Genomic DNA, 23973 nt, shown 5'->3' on the forward strand with positions numbered 1-23973 from the left:
TTATGAATTCAGTACATGCCAAACAAAGGGCACTCGTTAAAAGACTGTATAACACTAGTACACCGAAAAAAGAAAAAAAAAAACTGTGATGTCATCTTTTCTGTTCATGGATGAAGCTTAGAGACCTGGGGTCATGGTAGAATCCAAACAGGAAAACAATGATTAGCTTATCCAAATTCATGCAGCAGTAGTAGAAAGGCAAATGAAGGTGACAGATTATCTCTCAGTGAAAGGGGGGGTGGGGGTTGTCTGTCTAGACTGTTTGCTTTGCTAAACAAAGCTGTGAATGACTGAGCACTGAGTGAGTTTCTATTAACACAGGGTAGCTTTATAGACTGCAGTAACGGAGGCTTGGAGACTGGGAGGATTTACCAGGTTCCTGTCCCCCCTGCGCTCACCATCTAAAGTAACACGTACTGTCATTTTGTTGGTTATAGACCTTTTTTGGTCAGTCAACAGAAAATGAAAATTGGATCACACAGTGATTTGCATTTTATGATATAGTTTAGTATAGAAATGTGTCTTTCAGAAAGTAGGACTATTTGCATGAAAATGGTTTTCAGGTATTTTTTGTTATTCTGTAGTAGATAATATAAAAATGGAATGGCATAAGCATGAGATCACCCTCACGTCACCCTCCCTAAAGACACAAGTTTCTGCTATAAGTTAATACATCACATTTAGGGTGTCTCTATAAGACTATCGGTGCGGTTCGGTCTACTCAAACTGTGCGAAATAATTTCAGTTTTAATAAGAGACACCCTACACACAACATATTAACTTATTATCAATGACAAAAATTTAAGCTTGTACTCAGGAACCACTATTACACAATACAAGCGTTTGCATGGAATGACATCTATGCATAAGATGTACTGATATTTTGACAAATCCTTACCAGTGATTGGTTGATTTCTCATACATGATTTAAAATAGATTTACAGTACCAGAAAGCATAGCATCAGTATTGTAAGCTCATGTGGCCATATAACCAAGTGGATCATTTAGTTATTTAAAATGGAGTTTTGTTTTGCAAAGCGCTGGTGTCCTGAGAATTAGGCTTCCTATTGTGTGATGTCCATTTTTTAAACTAGCAGACATTTCTTGAAAGGGTCGAGAAGCAAAGTTGTGCAGATATGACTAGTTCTAGTGCTTTCCACTAACACTGGTACTTGAACATGTGGCTTTTGAGTCTGTGTGGATTGAATCTCAAAAACCCTCCCTTTCACATAGACTACTGTCAACTGTTTGTCCAAGATCGTCACCAGAATCCAGTTATTAGAACAGGTAACAGTCTATACATATATAGGCATATAGCTTGGCAGTATGCGTTAAGACTGACTTTGTGCAACACAAGTAAAGACAGGTCACTTAGCACAGTGCAGTAAGCACGCTATTACTTGCTTACATTGCGTAAACCACGTCTCATGCAAAGAAAGTTGCCGTGTCAACATCACAGATGCCTTGCCTTGTGATAAGATGTGATTTCATTATTTTTCATTTCATGTAGAAAAAAAAAGCAATTTTTATTTGTTTAAGAATAAAAAAAAAAAAAATTGACTCATTTAAAATTATGTATTTAACATTTAATTGCAGTGTGATCTGATTTCATTTTTTTTCTTTTGATTTAGAAACAAAAAAGTGCGGCTAAGGTCATCTCAAGTGCCTCTCGTTTAATTGTGCAGCCGCTGATTCAGGATATTCTTACTTCTCCCAGGACGTTCCCATAAAGCGGCTCAGACTGTATCTTGTGCTGCATATAATAAAGTTGTAGAATGAAATTAAACAAATGCATTTCATCTTCAGTAAGATGTCGCCGTTCCTTCCTTTTCTTATAAATTAAAAACCAAACACTTTAAATAAAATGAAATAAAAAATATATTGGGCCTTTAAGCACTCTGTGTCGTACAAGTTTACTATAGAATAATGTTCAACAGGGAGGCAGATTTTCATATTTGTTTACATGTGAATTATTTCTCATTTTAGGTCAGAGGAAGCTCTTTCCACCAACTATGTAAAACATAATTCTGGTGTATTAAGCAGTGGCTGTACACAAATGAGGAACCATGTGGGATATGGAAATCCACTTGGCATGCCAGCCCTGTAACAACTAGAATATATTATTTCTTCCACCTCCAGAGCCTAGTGTCTCTTACTTTTTTACTTTTTATGTTCATGTTCTATATGTATATATTCAGTGTCTATAGAAAGTCTACACCCCCTTGAACTTTTTTCACATTTTGTTGTGTCATGCTGAAAGGTGAACTTCTGTCCCAGTTTCAGCTTTCTTGCAGAGGGCAGCAGGTTTTCCTCAGTGACTTCTCTGTACTTTGCCATACACCTTCCACTTCTTAATAATCGTCTTGACCGTGCTCCAAGGGGTATTCAAGGCCTTTGATATTTGTTTATACCCATCCCCTATAGTGTGTGTGTGTGTGTGCGATGGCCGAGTCACATGACCAGGATTAGTGTTTATGTGCTTACAACAGCAACAGCTGCTGGCCATAGGAACCGACCGAATTAAAAGTAAGAGACGACAAGAACAGTAAGGGACTCTAAGTAATTCTGCTACCACTGGATTTAACTGGCAAAATGTTTAAAGGGACCGTTACGACGTGGACAAACAAAAAGTCACATGAATAGCCATGTGAATGTCGGACACGACCCATCCTTTTGTCTGTTTAAATATGAAACGTATGAGGAGGTCAGAGTCAAGAGGGGCGGGGCGGGGCGGGGCGGGGGGGGGGGGGGGGGGGGGGGGGGGGGGGTGCTTGCGGCTCATCACAAATACTCACATTTATGAGACTGGGACAGTGACACTGGCTATGGAAACCATTAATTAAAGTATATTGTGTGTTTTACAAAAGAGATGCTTCCAGAATGTTATAGGGGATTCTTGCCATTTTAGAACTCTTGATAATTGACCTGATATTTTGTTAAGTGCCATTGCCGTGCTCTGTTATCTAGCAGGTAATGAGCACTGTGTTGAATATTAAGGCATAATAATATTGCTTAAAAAAATTGCACTTAATTATCACAAATAGGAACAATTTGCAACCCATTTAAAATCTTTCCCTAAGTGCTTTAAAAAGCAGTACAAGACACATCGCCCCATTGTTGGACTCAATGTGTTTCTAATAGTTGTTATACATTATGCAGTTTAACAAAGTTTACACTTATGCACTGAACATAGTAACGACAAACTGCAGTGTACAATTATGAGCAAATACGCATATTCTGCCAGGCGTCTGTTTGTGGTGTCAGAAAGTAATAAAACCTATTTTAATTTGCTCCAACTGAAACTCCAATACTTGCATTTCAATTCATTAGTAAGAGCATCTGTGGGCATTTTTACACAACTCTTAACAACTGTGCACCTTGTTTTGAGTTTTTTCAAGATTTATTTGTCCTTGTGTCAAAGACAAAACCCTTTACTGCCTTGGATTCAGAAACACACAAGACAAACTGTACATTTAAAGACCACCTATTAATGTAAAAGGCACAACGCCAGAGAGTTGTTTGAGTGCAGTATATTTAATACATTTGGGGTTGTGACTTTAGTCAAAAAGAGAAATAAGGAACATGTATTGCACAAAATATAGCAGTGCTTTATTTTTCTCTATCTGAGTGGTAATAAGTATTTAAAACAGCCACACAGAATCTATTTTAAAAAATATATAGAAGGATTATAGGTTAACTCCAGCTATTGTGGGGGATGCAAACACTGTTTTTGTTTATGAGCAACATAAGAGCATTCTGTCAAAGGTATGTTTTGCTTCTATTGTCAGAGTAACAATCCCAACTTCCTGTTTGACACTGACAATGGAGTTGTGCCCACAAGTGTACTTGGCAAACGTGAGCTGTCTCAGGAACTGCTGTGTTCACTGTAGAGCAAAAGAAGAGACCAAAGCCGTCACAGAATCCTCTTGACAAGCCCATTTTAAGGACCTACAAATGGACCTACGCTGGTTTTAGGATGGCTGCGGTTACACTACAAAAAGACCCAAGCTGGCTTAAAAGTGGCTGTAAACGGGGTATTACTGATGCAAACTATAACCAACTGGGAATGTTATCCTTCATGGGTGAATGTCAGCTTATTGTTATTTGGACATAATGTCATAAAACCACTGATTTAGTACTCCTATTAGAATCTGACTGATCACCATGAAAGGAAACAACAAACTGTTCAACATTTCCATTTTGAGGTTTTCCTGTAACATGTTATGTACTGTAGGTCACTGTTAAGTTTGAAGATTAACTATTATATCATTTAAGGGTCTAAAAAAAGAGATAAAGCCTCCTTCATCTTTTTTAAAAAGTTTATTTTGTAGCAGCTGTGTAACCACCTAATGAAAAATCAAAAACATACAAGTACAGATTTGGTGCAGGAAACTTACTGGTGCCTAACATTACCATTCAACCAATAGGTCATACCTCTGTAGCTGCCATTGCACTACCATTAGAGTCCATTTTGATGACTGAACAGATGTTGGCCGATCTTAATACCGCTTTTCTCTGACCTTATTTCACTGGAATGTAAAGATTGGTTCCATAAATCATTATCCATTGCATTGAATCTCAAGATTATCAAAAATAGTGTGTGTGTGTGTGTGTGTGTGTGTGTGTGAATTAGAATTCCTGTTGAAAAAAAATCATTATCATAGATGTGCATCTAGGATCGATGTGGCTTTATGATCAGTCCTAGGAGTATATTTCATTCATAGTTTTCTTGGATAGATGCATAGATTCATAGATGGTCTTTTTCTCTGCAAGTGGCGTGTACAAAGCTGCAGTCAATGTTTAAGCTGAGAATGCATTTTCATACCATTCATATGCATGTGGTTTACAAACAGAGAGATAAATGTGCTTTGAGTTTCCTTATAAGGCTAATACAGATTGCATTATAACATGCTGGTACATATTGTAGAAGCATCAGTCTTTTCACAGAGCTTGGGGTGGGATTTGGAAACCTGGATGGAAAATGGCCATTGCCGGAAAGCATAAAAGCCTTCCAAGAAATGCAAGGCTGTTTCCCATAAGGAAAGAAAGCTACTGGTGGAACAAATTGTATCTAATTGTACAGTTTTATTTGGTACTAGGCAGTGCCCTAAAAGGGGAAACTCTACCTAAATTATAATAAAAATAAAATTTGTTTTCAGTACTTGGTAAGACTAAAGAAAACGTAAAATGTTTGGAGAAGCAAAATAATGCTAATATATTTACTATACCAAACCAGTTATCTATGAATGTTCATAAAATACACTGCTAATTATTTTAGAGCTACTGTGGCTGCTGGTTTTCTTGTCAACCAATCTGTCAGTTACCTAATTGAACCAATCATTGGCTTTATCAGTAAGATTAACTGGTGTTCCAGATCTTTAGCCATTTATGTAAAACCTGCTGGATCGGGGTCTCCAGGACCAGGGTTGGAGACCCCTGATCTATACTATGCTATGTTATATAACTATAACTTCTTGTTAGCAATGTAAAGATAAATCTTTAGCTTTTTTAAAATTCTGGTGCCAGCAACACCTGTAATAAACAGACATATGTGTATTTATCTTTTTCATTTAAATAATACGAATACAAAATAATTTAACTTCAGTTTCTTGCTGAGTTTTCTTTCCTATAAATGTTCTTATTTTATAGTGTGTTCTGTGCCTTGTGTCAGTATTTTCACTTTGACAAGGCCTGCTTAGTGGGTGTTATTTTGAAAAGCAAAGACTAACCTGTGTGTCATCTACACAAATGTTAACATTGTAGATGCGCCACTCCAAATGTGTATATAGCTTTAAAACTTAAAAACCATTGAACTTCTTCTTTTTTTTTCTTTAAACTTGCAGGCAGATCTGGCGACACTCCTAAGACCCATTTCAGTGAAGATCCAGGAAATCCAGAACTTCAGGGAGAAAAATCGTGGAAGTAAGATGTTCAACCATCTGTCAGCCGTCAGCGAGAGTATTCCTGCCCTCGGATGGATAGCCGTGGTAGGATTCATCTCTTAGAATGAACTAAATAAATTATATATAATTTATTTGCAAGTGTATGTAGATGCTTTTTTTTTATTTTTTGATTTACATCTAACTGATAGATTTGGTTTTTTTGGCTCCCGTCTTGTTCCCCCTATTCGGTTCCCTAATTGCCTCAGGCACCCAAGCCAGGTCCTTATGTCAAGGAGATGAACGATGCGGCCACCTTTTATACTAACAGGGTCTTAAAGGAGTACAAAGACAAGTAAGTCTGTTTTTTTATTAAAACAAGAATTAAATCTTTGGCTTGCCAGATGAGATGAGCCAGAAAACTTGAATGAAAGCATATGTTTTACATTTAAACCCTGAATAATAAGAATTCAATTGAGTAAATGTTTTTAATTGGTTTTGTGATGGTGGCTGGATTTGTGTTACTCATAGATTGCAGTTTCCACACGGAGAGATGTATATATTCATATTCATGCATTCAGGAATATTGACTATATTGTCTTAACATTTGTCTACAACAAGACAAAATTATGTTAATTAATTGAATAATAATTAATTACAGGCCAACCATGATTTACCTGGTTTACATGAGTTTTTTATATTTTTTTAACCATCGGAACCTGTTACAGCAACCCTTACCAAATTATCTTCAAAGGCAATGTAATGGTTATGGATGAAGGGGGAATGTTACACAAGAGCATGGACCATTGCTGGAATGGTACCACACTATTAAGATTATAACAAACCAATAGTATCATGGTATGAACCAATGCACAGTGGTACAATAATTCATTGCCATATCATCCGAGGATATCAGTAATATTGTACCACAAATCAGTTGTGTTGCAGTTGTTAGTAATGCTGTGGTCTCAGTTGTGTTGCTATTGTTGTAATTGTGGTCTGTGTAAGGTCCTGTCGGGGTATTTTTGAGTTCATACAGTACACTCTTTTAATAGCAGCATCCCAATGACAGTTTTTTAACTTTTCTAGTTAAATACTGACCAGTTATAATCTATGTTGTTTCAGGAGGTGCTACATGCACATACATAGTACCTAGTTTCTTGCTGGTTTAGTAAAATGTACTACTCAGGGTGAGAAAAAGTTTCCCCACCCCCATTGTGATCGAGGTAAAAGGTTTTGGTTTGCTGTGCTACTTGTCTTGGAGGCACAGCATTGATCACTGAAATTTGCAATTATTGAAGAGACAATTATGCAGTGGAAATTAGCCTGGGTTAATGGGAGGTAGAATAAGAGATCGATAACAAGAATGTAGTGTAGTATATACTGCAGACTTACCAATGGGGAAAACAAACTCTTTAGTTCAGTCTAACATATAAAGGACCTACATTATTTTACAAGAGGCTTCTGGTATGCTTGTTAGGGATGTTGACAGGAGGAGTATCACAGAACTTAATTAGACCCACCTGCCAAATTAATTCAATGTACAAAAAGCTGGAAGCACCTCTTTCTCACAGCACTGCATAGCTATAGTAGCCATTTGTGCAAAGTATGCAGTTTGCAATACCAACCAGGTCTCTTGGCTTTGTCTCACGTACCCCTCTCTTTACACTGCGGATTTGCTTCACTTAGCCTGAAAGTGTCTTGGTTGAAACACTGTTGTGTTTTCACAGAAGATTTGCATATCTTGCTCCTCCCAATGCTCATGGACCATGAAACACACCAAGAACAGACTTAGGATGTCACATAATGAGGGTAGGAGGAGAGCTGATGGCAGAGGGTTGCTTCGAATCTATTAAAGGAGCAAATGCCAGAAAAAGGTTCAAAGGAAGTTCTAGTCTAAAACAGTACTTTGGTTTTAGAGAAACAACCTTACTCACCAAGAGAAAGTCTTTCTTTAAAGTTACATTTCCAGCTAATGCTAAGAGCAGTGGTTCTTAACCCTAATCCTTAAGTACCAGTACATTTTTTACAATGAGCCAGAAAAAAATCTGACACAAATAAGAAAAGCACAGATTGTTATGGGTACTTGAGGACCTGGATGGGAAACATTACTTGATTGGCAATCACGTGGGTTCATCGTGCAGTATTAAGGTAGTGAGGATAGAGTATCTGATACCAAGACATTTTAGATGGCAATGTCACATGAATATCAGGGTCTCCTACATGTTATATACTGTTAACTAATTGCAGAACCATGGAAACCATGGAACCATTTCACTGCGACCCTCAAACTGTATCAAGACAATTAGTTCCAAAACTGCTGTGTTGCCATTGCTGGGTAATGTTATCATCTGTTAGGGTTTTTCTGTTGTTAGGATAATACACCGATATTATAATGGTATCCCAATTGTATTTTTCTTGTACAATTATTTTTGAAATGTCCTAAAAGTAAATATAAATATATTATCACCAATACAGACAACAACAAAAAACACTGAAAAGTGGATTATCAGATAGTTTATATCCCTGCTTGCATTATTCAAAAATGGATTGAATTTGCTGATCTGAGCTGAACCCGTTTTTATCTTGACACAGTGACAATCGCCATGTGGACTGGGTGAGGTCATACCTGCAACTCTGGACTGAATTGCAGGCCTACATCAAAGAGCATCACACCACTGGCCTCGTCTGGAATAAGAAGGTGAGTACCTGCTCCTGAGCAGACTGCACTGTATGTGCATAACTAGGGTGGAGTTCCAGTGGTTTGGACAAACCCCTGTTCCCAGCCCTGCCCCCCATTAGGTAATGCCTTAACACCATAAATCTCAGACCAGCTATGTGGAGAAAGTTATGAAACTGCACCCGGTGTTCACTGTGTAACCTGCATGTGTTCTATAGTTTAGTAAATGATGCTGAGTGCATACTTCCCTTTTAAGCAGCTTTACTGTAGCTTCCCAACCTCACTAGCAGTCTCACGTGAGTTGGCCGTGTTACTGTAGCTTCCCAACCTCACTAGCAGTCTCACGTGAGTTGGCCGTGTTACTGTAGCTTCCCAACCTCACTAGCAGTCTCACGTGAGTTGGCCGTGTTACTGTAGCTTCCCAACCTCACTAGCAGTCTCACGTGAGTTGGCTGTGTTACTGTAGCTTCCCAACCTCACTAGCAGTCTCACGTGAGTTGGCTGTGTTACTGTAGCTTCCCAACCTCACTAGCAGTCTCACGTGAGTTGGCTGTGTTACTGTAGCTTCCCAACCTCACTAGCAGTCTCACGTGAGTTGGCTGTGTTACTGTAACTTGGCGATTTGTGCTATAACCATGCTCCAAAATGGACATGATTCTTTTAAGCACTGGGCACGTGCTTATAAACAAATGCTGAAATAAATATCCCAAGATGTTGAACTGCAACAATCTGGATGTTGTCTGAGACTCACGGAGGAAGCGGATGTATATTGCTGCTTTGCGCATGTACTGCAGTTGCTGAGGACTTTTATCGAGTCACTTAGTTTGACATTCTGTCGTGCAGCAGTGAATACATGTTTGCACAGAGTGTTACAGAAAACCCTGCAAAGAAACACATTAAGGCTGCATTCACACTGGTTCAGTTTGTAACAGACTCAGTCTGGTTCATTTAGTTTGAAGCAATGTATGAATTTGCTTGCTGTTCACACTTTCTATATCTGAGAGCAAAAGGACCAAATTTGTTTGGATACAAACTCAAGTTTTTGGGGTTTTTTTTGTTTGGTCCTTTTCCTTTTTTTTTCAGGACAAGTTTGTCTGTGTTAACAATGCAGTTTTCAAGAGCACTGGGTTCGTTTAGTCATGGTCTACGAACCAGATACTTACAATATCCTGCAAGGCATCTTGGTATCATGAAGGATGGCAACTACTTATGTATTGCTTCAGTTTTTAATAGCCTGTTTTTCATATTGCTGTGGAAGACAGCATGGGAACTGGAGGGAGAACTTTGCTAATTTAATTAATACATTTGTTGAATGCCTACAGTAGGAAAATAGTGCAGTATTCAATTATGCTATACTGCACTGTTCTCCTACTGTAGGAATTTTATAAAATAATTTCAGAAGACTGAATATATTTTACTGTTTTTGTGAGTTTTGTCCAGTACAGCTTGGATTTTGGTGTTTAACAGTGCTTCAGTTTCTCGCCCTATCCGCGTAGTTTAGGGTTACCAGATTTCCAGAGTTTTCTTCAATTCACTCAATTGAAGAAAACTCTGGAAGCCATTAAAATAACAGTATATAATAGCACAATCATAATTAAAAAATGAAACCGCGGATGCATTTATTACAAATCATAAAAACTCATGAGAATTGTTTTCTTTCTATTGTCATCTGATCAAAACATGTTAAATGTACAAAAAGCCAGATTAGAAAAAAAACAGATCAGCCAGTACCATTTAAACATGTGATATACACATAGTCAGAATTATTAAAGGGTACCTGTAGTAGTAGTGCATATATAATCATTTCAATAGAAAACATGTGGCTGAAAACTTTTTGACCCTGCATTTATCAGATTATTATGGATGAAAAAGTAAAATAGAAGGATACTTATATGAACCCTTGAGGTCTGACTGCCCCAGTTTAGCTATGTCAGGCAGCGATAGTGAATATTCAGACAAGGACAACGAGGAGACTGCAACGAGCCTAATCTGAGAAAACTGAACCAAGAAGACTCCAAATACTGCACTTGTAGTAAATGTGTTTCATGGAAACACTCATGCAATAACTTTTGTCTGTGTCAGTTATTTTTATACAACACCTGCATGCCATGCACATTTAAAGTAAAAGGTACATAGCCTGTCAGAACAAAATATTGTTGGCATTGCATTGGGTTTTAGCCTCGTCTTGCATTCATACCCCAGAAGCTCTGCCTGCATGTTCCTTTCGTATCATTCAGGTTCAAAGTGGTCCTCACACACAAAAGAATTTCGACCGACTGTAAAGGTTTTCAGTGTATGCCTTGTTCTCAAATTATGTAGTATTTTTTTTTTGCTATGATTGCCTGAATTAATAGGCTTTGGCACACAAAATAACTTTTAAGTCTTGTTTTTACGCTTATTATTCAAAAGCTTTACTGAAGTGGTGGCATTATTAGATGAGTTTTATAGTATTTTGAGCTACTAGTATTTTTTATCTCAGTTTGGACTTTCTGAAATTTCTTGCAGACTGACACTGAGGGTGTGACCTGTAATTGCTCTCATTTAAATATTCATAATAGAAGTCCCCGGTTCAAATCCCAGCTCACTCACTGACTAGCTATGTGACCCTGAGCAAGTCACTTAACCTCCTTGTGCTCCATCCTTCGGAAGAGACAAAAAAAGAGGTCCTACTATAAGTGACTCTGCAGCAGCAGTTGTAATGCATAGTTCACCCCTTAGTCTCTGTAAGTCCCTTTGGATAAAAGCGTCTGCTAAATGACTAATTAATAATAAAAACATTAAACAGCTATTGTGTCTAAGGGGAATCACATGTTTGCTAACGGAGAAAAGACAAGTATTCAAGTACAGTCACAAGCATGTGCTTGAGAATGATGTTCTCCCATGTTGCTACATCCAATGTAAAACAAACCACGAATCCCTTTGCCATCAGACCAACATTCTTTACTCAAGCAGCCCACAGTCTAAACCATTTTTTCAAAGGTAAAGGTAGCACTTGCATTAAAAAAAAAAAAAATGGATGCACCCGGATTCAATACAAAAGGAAGAAAATATGGCAATATACAAGTTCTTTTCTGCAAAAATACCCTATGAATCCATTAAAGTTTAAATGACTTCCATAGTAAATTTTATATTTGTGGTCTTCACTCATAAACAAAATTACCATCTTATAGACCATTGCCCTTTTATTGAGAATGTATGCATCCTTAAAAGAACCAAATTATAAGATTATTTTCTGTATTATTTGTCAGTGCTTGATATGAGATACTTGCATATCCAGTGTACCTGTATAAAACACTTTACGTAAATAAAATAAACAAGTACAAGGTGGAACCAGATATAAAGTAGACCATTTAAGCCAAAACAAGCTGCTACATCAGAAGTATTGAGTGGCTGGCACTTAGCCGCAAAAGATACAGCAGCTGCTCAAGCCCTATCCTACCCTAGACAGCAGTTGTCACCGTAAAGGCCATGAAAACTGAATGTATTGCTCAGGGAATGGTGATGTACTATCAGTTGCAACAGGTAAAAAAAATTCCTTTTTAGTGATGTCTCTGCTGCATTACATACAGGCATATATTACAGTTAATCAATCCTTAAGGAAGGTGGATTTATTAAGAAAAAACCTTGTATGGGATTAAACCTGATTATAGCAAAAAGTGACCTTTTAGTTTAACTACCAGTTTAGTTTATTGAATATATTGATTATCATTTGTCTTTTTATAATTATGTTCCTAATGTGACTATTAGTGTTCGCATTGCATCTGGTTTTATAAAGCTCGGCTGGAGCCATTCACGTTTATGTATTTTAACATTGTAATGGCAGCTGTGTACGTAGATCTGTTTTTGCCAGTGCTGGATCTTTGACATGTGCTCAGGAGGGTTTCTGGTGTCACTAAACTGCACTGCTTGTGTTAAACTGTGAACAGCTGGACACCATTCAATGTGTTGCAGAAGGTTTAGAGTCCTTTGCAGGCTTTAACATGTCATATGTGGGTGAACTTTTGGATTTTAAAGAAAATTGTGAAACGTGCCAATACAACCCCCCATCAATGCTCATGCATCGATTCAAAGAAATGTCTTAAATACAGAGCTTGAATTTCTCAGAATGCCGCGAAGTTTTTCTCCCCCAACTTAAGCTAAACTTGATTTTAGCTACATCTTCCCTTTAAGGAATAGGTTCCTGTAAATCTGGCATTAATTGACCTCTTACCGCTGTCAGTCTCACATTTGGGTCTATTCAGTTGATCTAAATTGCAGAAACTGGTCTTTGTACAAGAATGTATATTTATGTACCATGGTTATGAACAAAATCAAACATCTAATAGCGCATCACTGTCTCTTTAGTGAATTTCACTGTCTCTTTAGTGAATTTCTGTAAAAAAAAAAAAAAAAAAAAAAAAAACATTTCAAGGATGGCATTATTAAGATTTGCTACAATGAAATAGACCTCATTTAAATAACACGATCATTATACTGTATTTTCCCCAAGAGAGCTGTTACCACGATCTATGAATAAATGACTACACCGTTTGAGGAGATCTCAGGAGATTATAACCAATAATGTACATCAAGAATTGTATCTATTTTAGTCTAGAATAAGCTATAGTGTTACTAGCAAGAAAAGTTAGAGATGCCATAAACTGCCTGAGAGACATACAGTTTCCATACAACCACTGTTACATGGCAACCAAGCAACGTCTCACAGACCATAGCTAAAATATAAATAACCACATTAGTCATATTTATACATCTCAAGTACTATTGTCTTGAAAGCAGAATACACCATGTGAAAAAAAAAATATTTTAATTAAAATCTATTTAGAAGCAAAACAAGGGCAGCTATTTCAAGATTCAATTACTTCAACACGCTCTTCCTCATGTCATATTACATCAGCATGATCCAGCTCAAGTCAGTAACTGAGGCCTTGCATGCTGAGGGTGACCCATCTTGTTTTGAACCCTGAAACCCCTGATAGTGCAGTTGAAGCGCAAGCAGAGTCTCCCAGAAAGAAGTCATTTAAAGATCTGAAATAGCTGTCCCTGTGTGTTCCCACAAACCCCAGAATGTGAGATGTACTGGAAGGTGCGATTTATGGAATTATGTTATTAGCTTTAATTTAACCAAAGCTGTGATAAATTAACAGAGTATAATAAATGAAAGTCATACAAATCACTATTTCAATAAACCATGCACAGGATATATCAAACAGACACCAGTTTACCAGATTCTGCCTGTACAATAAAAACACATCACTTAAAACAGAATATGCCAATTTCATCTGTTTGTCTCCCTGCCACTAGTAAGCAGCCCTTCAGCAACCTTCTGTTCACAAGATTCAAACCCAGAGTGGTCCTTAACCTTTAAAAAAAACAGCAGATGACAACTTCTCTGATTTCTTGTTTTAGTAGTACAGTAACTTAAACACTATGGGGCAAATATTCAAAGGTCTTGCGAATTTTCTCATCTTTCTTGCAGCTCTGTTTGCGTTGCGAATGTTTTGAGTAAAATCGCGAGTGAAATCTAAGAGTTGTGGACAAACTGCAACTATCGCAGCGCTGCGGAAATGAATAAATTAACCTGAATTACCACAGGAAATCAACCGCAACTGTCTCAAGGTATATAACCATCGCAGCTTTGCAAAATGAAGACGCACTATTTGGGCTTGACGAGGCACCTCTTCAGCTATGAAAGTTAAAAATGTCATTAAATGTTTTGCTCTCAAATGCATTTTCTTACAATTCTCAACACAGTTTTATCCACTCTGCAAGTTCTTGCATGCGCTAAACAGAGACAGTCCACTGCCAGGGACATTTCATTACTTTACCATTTATGTGCCATAAAGATGACAGTGGCTGCAAAAGAAGGACTACGACTCTGTTGTCATTTTTCTATACACAAATGAAATAAGCTTATTTGATGTGAAAAACGTCTTGAACGATACAAGCAAATTCCTACATTAATTGTTTGATTGAATGAGTAGTATGCCCCACAAGCTTCAGTATGAAAGCTGAACATAAAGAAAAATGTATTTATGTATTTATTTATTTATTTCTATATTCCAGTCTCCACAAACTACAGGTTCTGTGCATTCACAGTGTTAATAATGTTAGATATAACTAGATATTACTACAGCACAGACCATGGGTCAAACCAGTGTTTCTGTAGGGTGTGTTTATCGTTTATTTATTTTTCTTTTTATCAATGTCGGTCTTCTGGAGTCATCTGAATGCCTTTCCTCTCTTTTTTTTCCTTTAAACTGTTTAAATACCAAACCATAAGAAAACATAGAATAACAGTGCCTATACACAGAGCAAAAAGAGTGAATGGGCAAAATATTTGTCCCCACCCCCCTTGGACTTTTCCACATTTTATTGTGTTACAACATGGAATCAAAATGGATTTAATTAGGAGTTTTTGCCACTGATCAACACAAAAAAAGTCCAAAAAGTTGATTTCCATGCAACATAGTGATTTGAGAGCAAATTAACTTTTGAATTTAACTCCTGGTGGTGAACTTGCGGGATTATTCATGACACCTCCCCCAAATTTGAGAACAACTCGCAAACCCATTTTTTCCAAATGTTTTCGCAAAAAGGACTTGCAGAAAAAAAATCTCTACAATTCCCCTTGCGATACACTCAAGGTGTTTCAAAATTTGTCCAGTATCTGTGTGGTTCTGGTGTTGTATTCATTATTGGTTGTCTTGACACCCATTTATAGTTAACCAATATTTTATATATTGGAGGGTAGATGTACAGCACTTAGACAATACAGGGAATATTGCATGGATTTGAATTAATGGTATATGGATTGCATCAAGGACAAAAAGCCTTGATAGTGTACAGTTCTAAATATGTATTGAGAATCTATCATTTTGTGGTATGCTGTATAACAATTACATGATGCTTGGGAGTAATTTCTGTAAAAACTAAGTCAGATTAGATAACAAGGTTAACACAGGTTTGGATTCCAGTGCAGTATAATTGATAGGGCTTCTGCTCCAACTGACATTGTGAAGAAATATTGCCTGCTGAGAAGAGCGTGGTTGTAGAGCCTTCCCACCAAAAAGCAGTGAGATCTGCAAGTCAGCTGTTCCTCAGTAGAAGATTTATGTCATCATTTAAACTGTGTTGTAAAGGCAAGGTTTTGAGTTTCTCCAGTCAGTGATACTTTTTACAAAAACAAATACTTTAACAAAAGGCTTGTTTCACTACACAACCCACCTGCTCAGAAAGAAAAGAGGGACTTATCTAGATGTGCTTCATTTTTATTGTGATTATTGAAAAAAGCACGTAGGCATGAGGTTTAATGTTTTGTTAAGTATGGTGAGTTTAAACCAATAATTTAAAAAACAATAAATTGTACAAATTACTAAGTAAATGTAGGTATATTTGAATTATTTATTTATTTTTATTAGCAGTGGAATAGCCTGGACTTGAACTGGTGAGCTCCAGGTTATAGGGCACATCCTGCAGTCCACGCAGAGTGCCTTTGCCAGATGCGCCACTTGAGAGCCCTTATCATTATTTTAATACAGTTAGAATTGGCTTTTTGGAAAATTTGCCTTTGCACTTGCTTCAAAACGGGCCCAGTGTCATTAGTGGTTTAATTTTTAGTTTTTTCAAAACTGTTCAGAGGCTATTTGATGGAGTTGTCAATTCAAGGTTTTTTTCTACATTTTTCGTTTCTACCACAGATGTCTGTTAATAGTTAATGGTATGTGACAGGGGTGGGCTCTGTCTGGCTTCTCAGCGCATGCATGGCACTGCAGGAGCAGCTAGGATATTCAGTCAGCTGGTTGAACATGGTATAAAAAGGTTTATTATGGACATAGTCCTAGTTATATACAGTATTGTAATAGTCTCTAAAACAATTTAGGTTAATGAAATGGCCTATGTGCATCAATATTCAAATTCATTTATGAAAGTGCTGCTTTATCAAATAATGTATTATTGATTTTATTTTAACCCTTTACCTCCCTGTGTACATGTATGTTTCCATACCTATTTAATGCCTATTGTCTCAATGTCAAATATACTGGACACTGGGCAGAAAGGGTTTAAAAGTATTTTACAGCTGTTTTTTACAGACTCTGATTATCACTTGGACTACCCTACCTAAATTAGCATTGAGAAGTTTACCTTATATTTATGTTTATTATTTTTGGTTAAATTGAAACAGCAGGCATAAATCCACATACTAATATATATATATGAGAGAGAGAGACACACACACACACACACAGTCGCAGACACAAGTATTTGGACAGTTAAATAAAATGTGAAAAACCACAAAAAGTGATTTCTATAATTTTGAATTGTTTTATTGAATGATATAAATTAAAATAGAGATTCAGATTTATAATAAAACAACATTACAAAACATGCATAAAATGAAAAATAACATGCAAAAACTTTTGTACTCGTGACTATCTCTCTCTCTCTCTCTCTCTCTCTCTCTCTCTCTCTCTCTCTATTCATATATATATATATATATATATATATATATATATATATATATATATATATATATATATATATATATATATATATGCATAATGCAATATACTTTAAATTCAGTTTGATGCACACAGACCACTTTTGATAGATACAAAAAAAAAAAACAAGTTAAGCCAACTTAAGTGTTTTATGGAGGTTTGTTTAATGTTAAGAATAAAGGACCAACAAGCGATTAAATATGGTCCAGTAACAGTGAAAAAGTTGGTATGCATTGAAAGCTTTTGTTTAACTTTTGGCAGCAGCTGACAGTAAATGTCCTACAAATCGGGGGAGAAAGGTATAAAGGACTGGGGAATTATGAGCAGCAGCTGTAACAGGAGTCACAAAACAGCTGAATTAATCATGAAAAGCAGCCTGTTATAAAGACAGAAGCAACGGTGGCTCTAGTCGTCTCGGTTGAGACAACACTGCACTTACAGGACTTACTCTGGCCGTCAACCAGAAAATCCATCACTACTTCTCTTACTTGCCGTCAGTCATGATCTTTGTTGCATTCTTCAAATCATATTCTTCATCATTTACATTTTTAAACCCCCTTTGAAATCTGGAATCATCCATTTCAATAACCTCCAGTGCATCCCCCCCAGCAACTGGAAAACTAGTTTGCACGTGTTCACTAGGACAGCTGTGAAATATCTGTTCTGGAGTCATTGTATTATTACTGATAACAGTATTAAATAATAGCACTCAAGTAGTACTTCTGGAAGTTTTATGTATGTCATTTAGTACTGTGCTGGACCGTTGTGTTACTTCCACATTAATCCAACACATATTTGCATAAATTTCAGGTGACCTGGCTAGAGGTCAGTTCCAAGGTTATCAATATTTATTTTATATCGCGAAGTTTCATCCTGGTGGACCACTTTCACGAAAGGTGCTTTAACACAGATAGTGAGGAACAATGCATAATACATTAATTATCCGGCATTACATTAAATTCCGATCCTACACTTGTGAATTTTAAACATTGTGGGTGCATGTCATACGAATAAGATGACGTGAAAATCCTGAGAGATCAATTTTGACAGCAGCTAATAACATACTAAAGAGCACTGAAAGCAAGATCAGAACAAATGGGTCTTGAGAGTTGATTTGAAGAGAGCGAATATTAGAGCTACATGCACTGAAGCTGGGAGAGAGTTCCAGATAGTCAGGGCCGTAAAGGTAAAAGAATGCTCCATGAGTGTGGTTCACTTTTTCACTTTTGTTTGGGTATGACAAGCAAGCCAGAGTCGGAGAACCTCAGCCTGTGGCCAGGGACATAGTGGGTCAGCAGGTTGAGGAGGTACTTTGGACCTGTGTGATGAAGGGCCTTGTAGGCAAGCAGGAGAATTTTGAAAGTAATCCTGAACTTTACATGTAGCCAGTGCAGATGGGCAAGACAGGGGTAATGGGATTTTTTGTTTTTACATCTGGTAAGGATCCTAGCAGTGGCATTTTGAGCCAGCTGCAATCGGTTTATGGCACATGACAGAAGGACCACAATAGAGAGAATTGCAGTAGTCGAATCGAGAGGAGAGGAGATGAATGCATGACGGAGGGTCTCTGCATCCAGGAGGGAAAGGTAGGGACGGATCTTTGAGATGTTTCGGAGGTGGTACAAGGAGGATTTGACTACAGAGGAGATTTGGGCATCAAAGGAGAGGTTACTGTCCAGAAGTACACCAAGGTTTCGTACAGTGGGGGAAAGCAGCAGCAGACAGTTTCCGAGGTTTAAGGCAGCAATCATTAATTCTCAGTCCATAGGTAGCACTGGTAACCACACCCTACCTGCATGATTTATTTTGTTAACTTTACTTCGCATCTATTCATGTAATAAATGTGCAGAGCTAGTATGTGTACTGTAGTAGTGCTTGAGAAAAAACTTCTTTCTAGTCTAAACATTTGTCAAATAATTGTATACATTACTATTACTGTATAATTTACCTTGTCCTTTAGGATTACACATTGTATTACCAGAGTAAAGGAGTATGTATACAGTACACATGTGAAAATGCAGAACCTTGGGCATTTGTTGAGTATATTCAGTGTTGTACATGCTTAGGTCTCAGTGGATAAAACTTTTAAGAATGGAAGTACTGTACAAAGGATCTTGTGAAGACTTATACTCCCCCTAGTGGTAGAGGTTAATATTTTGTATCACATCAGCAGCATGCTTGTTTCCCAAGATTTGAAAAGGTAATTTTATATCAATTATAAACATATTTGTATTATTTCTGAACATATTACAAACAACCCCCACCACACAACCCTTTCCACGTACTGTATTTTCAACTGCAATCTTATTTATCGTATCTGCAGAAAAAGTCATGACAAAATTAAGGCACTGTAGTGTCCGTAAAAATCATTTTGCTACAACATTTCAATTGAACACTATATTTAATCATATATAGACCATATTTCAGAGGACTGTAAATCAAACCTCAGTCAATCAAAAACATTGTTTTAATTAGAGTGTCACCTTATGGGCCACTGGGCGATCGATCACCTGAAGTCCCCAAATATTAAGGTGACCATATGACTCTGTGTTCAGCGGGACAGTCTGGGATAGTTCAAGCTTTTCAACTCACAACCCAATGCATTTTTGTAAGCATAGTCCTGTTTCTCTTAAAAGAAAGAGGTATGTGAATGGTACCTGAGACAGGTAAAATGTACCAGAATGCCTTGGGTTGTGAGTTGAAAAGCCTGGACTGTCCCAAACTGTCACCTTACCAAATATGTTACATTAGTTTCACACTTTTCTATTACTAAGGTCACTAAATCATGCTTCAAATTGCTACTTGAGATGTTGTGTAGGCCATAGATGCTTCTTGTTATAGGAATGATACTAACCTTAAATCATCATCTCTTAAGATACTTATTTTCCATTTCAGGGCCCTTGTGCTTCAGGAGTATCACTGGTGGCTCCCCGTGCTCCTGGACCCTGTCCCCCTCCACCTCCAGGACCCCCTCCCATCTTTGAGGCTGACCCCCCAAAAAACAATTCATCAACGATGCACTCGGCTCTGTTTGCGGAGCTCAACCAAGGGGAAGCCATTACCAGAGGCAAGGATAGAAATACTGTATCAAGATAAATGTGTGATTTCACATAAGAAAAGTCCAAATCTAAGAAATGACTCACTATTTATATTGTATGTCACTTTTCACAGAAGGTTGATTAAAAAATAAAAAACAAAACAAAAAACATGCAGTCAGTGTTGTCGCATGACATTTTTAATTCAAATCTGCAGTAGGACCCCGGTACTACGGTAGACATGGCGACTGCTACCGCAGTGCACTGTAAAATATGAGAAAAAAAACACAAACAGATTCTGAAAAAAGACCATTTGTGTCACCCAAAGTGACACCACAGTAGACACCAAGACTGGAGTCCAATCCCTTAAGTTATCCCTTATTAGCATATAGATAGAAAGAGCAGGTTTTTATGTTTATGAGTTTTAGGGCAGCAGTATTAAAATGCTCCCTCATTTATACTAGCTCCATTCTTTTGGAAGCAGGTTATGCTGTTAAAGGCATAAATTGTAGCATCTGCATAGCCCTAATAATGTTTTAAATGTTTAATGCTGTTTCATTCTGTAAGCGTGTCCTGTGTGATTCATTTGTCATGTCTGCTAAGATTATTAGTTGCCATGCTTACAGCTTATTCCAGGAAAAAGTGCTTCTGAAAAGACTGCTCAAGCCTGATAGGCAGCAATTTATTGCTGATATTGTTAGCAAAACAAATAATGATCTAAGAAGAAACAATATTAAACATGTAAGTAATAAAACCTTTGAATATATAGATATACAGTATTGCTTTACTTGGTCAGTATAATGCTACTAATAGTAATAATGATCATTTCTGTTTGTTCCTTAGGGCTCAAACATGTCTTGGATGGTCAAAAGACTCACAAGAACCCTGAGCTGCGATCTCAGGGTGGTGTGGCCTGCCAGTCTCCCACAAAGAGCCAAACTCCCAGCCCCACCTCCCCCAAAGCATCTCTACAGAGTCACTCGCCAGTACTGGAGCTGGAGGGCAAGAAGTGGAGAGTGGTAATTGTGTTACCAATGATAACAAATTCACTTTCACCTTAATATCTCCCTGTCGCACAATTCTAAATTCACTTTCAACCTTAATATCTCCCTGTCACACAATTCTAAATTAATTATACTGATGTATTAAGCATGTTGTATTGAATGGCATGAATCCAAAAAAGAAAAATTGCCAAAATGCATCAATTTAGTTTATGACTTGTTATTCTATCCTGCCCCCACCAATCTGACACTACATAACTTGGTCATATTTAAGTCATTTAAGTATTTATACCCAAGAAAGCTGTACAGAATATGTTACCTACAGTGTGCTTTATTATAACATTTAGGCCTATGGTTCTCTATCCAATTAAAGCAAATTTCATGCAAGATGTATATTCTGAAGTGTTGACTGAATAGGTCAATATGCTATTGTTTATTGGAATGTCCAGGTGTCATATCAGTTTTCTTGTCCGAGGCCTTCCCTTCTGGAACTTTTTTGCATGTTAATAACACCGTGTAACAATTTTTTTTTTTTTTTTTTTGGTTCCTGGGTAGTAAGTGTTATTTCCTAATTGCTTATGCCTCAAAAGTATTGAAAATGGCTATTATTCCCCACAAACTTTGCTTTTGTGACCAGGACAGTGATATTTTGAAATATCACTATTTCCAATGAGAAAATGGGTGCTTTTGTGTCTTTTCGTTCACATAAAGTCAGAAAAAAACAACATATGAATCCAAATTAACATGTATTTATACTAAAGTAATACAAAAATGACTAGAAAAGATTTAGAAGTGAGTAGTTTTTCGAGATTTACGATTATACTGTAAATTTAGCCGGAATTCAATCCGCACATCTTCTTAGAACTCTCCAGCCCTTTTTGAATTCCATTGAAGAAAATGATTGTTCAGAATCACGTGGAGTTCTCTCTTTTTATATATAAAGGAATACCAGGATCATGCTGACAGCCTTGTGATCTCTGAAACAGAGCTGAAACATGTGGTCTACGCCTTCAAGTGCAGTAACTCGACACTGCAGATAAAAGGCAAAATCAATTCCATTATAGTTGGTGAGTGTGTTTTTTATTGTACTGTGGTATTCCTATATATATATATATATATATATATATATATATATATATATATATATATATATATATATATATATATATATATAAAAATTCAAGTATTTACAGAAACGTATATGACGTAAAACATTGTCAGCTATGAAAAAAACCTAGTTTCCAGCAAGTGTACTCAAACTTTTGAATTGTACTGTGTGTGTGTGTGTGTGTGTGTGTGTATATATATATATATATAATGTATATGCAGAATTATTGAAAATGAAAGGAGGTGCATTAAGGAAAAGCAGTCTTTACAACTTGTGTCCAGGTAAAGATTCCAACACCACACTTGAAACAGCAACTCTCTATTAAAAACTGAACTTTTAGGCTAGTTTTGCAGATCATTAATCAACTGTCCACAAGTTTTGATTTATTGATTAAAAGAAGCACACCAAAATTAAAACAAAAAAAGTGAATAAATCTCAAGTTTTCTGTGAAGGACAAATACTATATTATGACATATTTTGCTTTATGGACATGTGTGATTTGTAGATATAATAGCCTTTACTTCCTACTATATAGAGAGTTTATTTTTATTTTTCAGACAATTGTAAAAAACTTGGCCTGGTGTTTGACAATGTGGTTGGCATTGTGGAAGTAATAAATTCCAGAGACATTCAAATTCAGGTAAAAATAAATAAAAATTATCTCAAAATCTCTATTTACCCCCGTTTTCTTTGAACTGAAGGCAAAAGCTTTGAGACGTATGTGAAATTTCTAATGTTATTTATTCAGTCATTTGTAAGAAACTTTAAACACTTCTATTTTAGTGCTGTACTTCCATTTTAGTTTTACATAAATACTTTATTGTTTTAAGCAGGGTCCAACGAACAATAAAAATATATAAATAATAGCCCAAGCTGCAATATTTTGATCAATTTGTCCATTTTTTGGTTTATCAAGGATGACCAAACAACTTCTCTCATAGGTTATAAATGAGCCCAAACCCTATTTAGGATTTTAGTAAAATCTCATCAGTAGCAATTAATATCAAGTACAACACTTACATCAATCTGCTCCTTTTTGCACTGATGTACAACGTTCTGTTTCAGGTAATGGGGAAAGTGCCAACCATTTCAGTCAACAAAACTGAAGGCTGTCACATATACCTCAGTGAAGAGTCTTTAGACTGTGAAATTGTGAGTGCCAAGATTTCAGAAGTGAACATTTTGGTTCCACAGGATGGTGATTATGTAAGTTCAGTTTTATTTATCTTTGGGGCTGTTAAAGCAAAGGGATAAAATCTTAATTATATTATATTTTAGTATTTAATGCCCTGCATTTATTCATTTGTGATTTCATCAGTATTCATTTTAATTAAATACACATGTGCTCTGTGAACCCTTACCATACTACCAGAGATGTTTGTATTACTTTGCCTCTGGCGAAGAGAACACCCCTTGGGAAGCAAGCTCTCTGTCTTAGCCAAAGTGTTCTTTAAGATGGAGCTGGCCACTGGACACAATGTGAATCAATAAATAAATATGTATTACTTGTCATGATGCACGTGCATCAACATATGAAATTAACAGAATAAGAGAAAAGCAACAGGCAAGTGTATGTTAATAAACTAAAATAATAAAGTAACAAACAAACAAAAGTTAATAAACTGTCAAACTAAATTAACCCAGCAACCCTACACACATTAAAAAATATAGCAGCCTCTAGATTAATTGTGAATACCTATGCAGGAGCAATATTCAAGACCTGCACAACATTATTTAACAGAACGGGTAAGCAACTCACCAGAACGGAAAAC

General features: G+C 36.7%; 1 protein-coding gene across 2 annotated transcripts in view; it reads left to right on the forward strand.

Annotated features, from left to right (window-relative positions):
* Positions 1-23973, forward strand: part of LOC121313345 (adenylyl cyclase-associated protein 2-like) — a 68728-nt gene that overhangs the window by 41867 nt on the left and 2888 nt on the right. For both annotated transcript variants that reach the window (XM_041245762.1, XM_041245761.1), the window contains exons 5-12: positions 5844-5987; positions 6149-6234; positions 8475-8580; positions 19953-20124; positions 20936-21111; positions 22037-22160; positions 22759-22841; positions 23267-23407. In XM_041245762.1, the coding sequence (XP_041101696.1) occupies positions 5844-5987; positions 6149-6234; positions 8475-8580; positions 19953-20124; positions 20936-21111; positions 22037-22160; positions 22759-22841; positions 23267-23407 (1032 nt within the window). The remainder of the gene's footprint in view (positions 1-5843; positions 5988-6148; positions 6235-8474; positions 8581-19952; positions 20125-20935; positions 21112-22036; positions 22161-22758; positions 22842-23266; positions 23408-23973) is intronic.

Source organism: Polyodon spathula, chromosome 3, assembly GCF_017654505.1.
Source record: "Polyodon spathula isolate WHYD16114869_AA chromosome 3, ASM1765450v1, whole genome shotgun sequence".
Taxonomy (NCBI): domain Eukaryota; kingdom Metazoa; phylum Chordata; class Actinopteri; order Acipenseriformes; family Polyodontidae; genus Polyodon; species Polyodon spathula.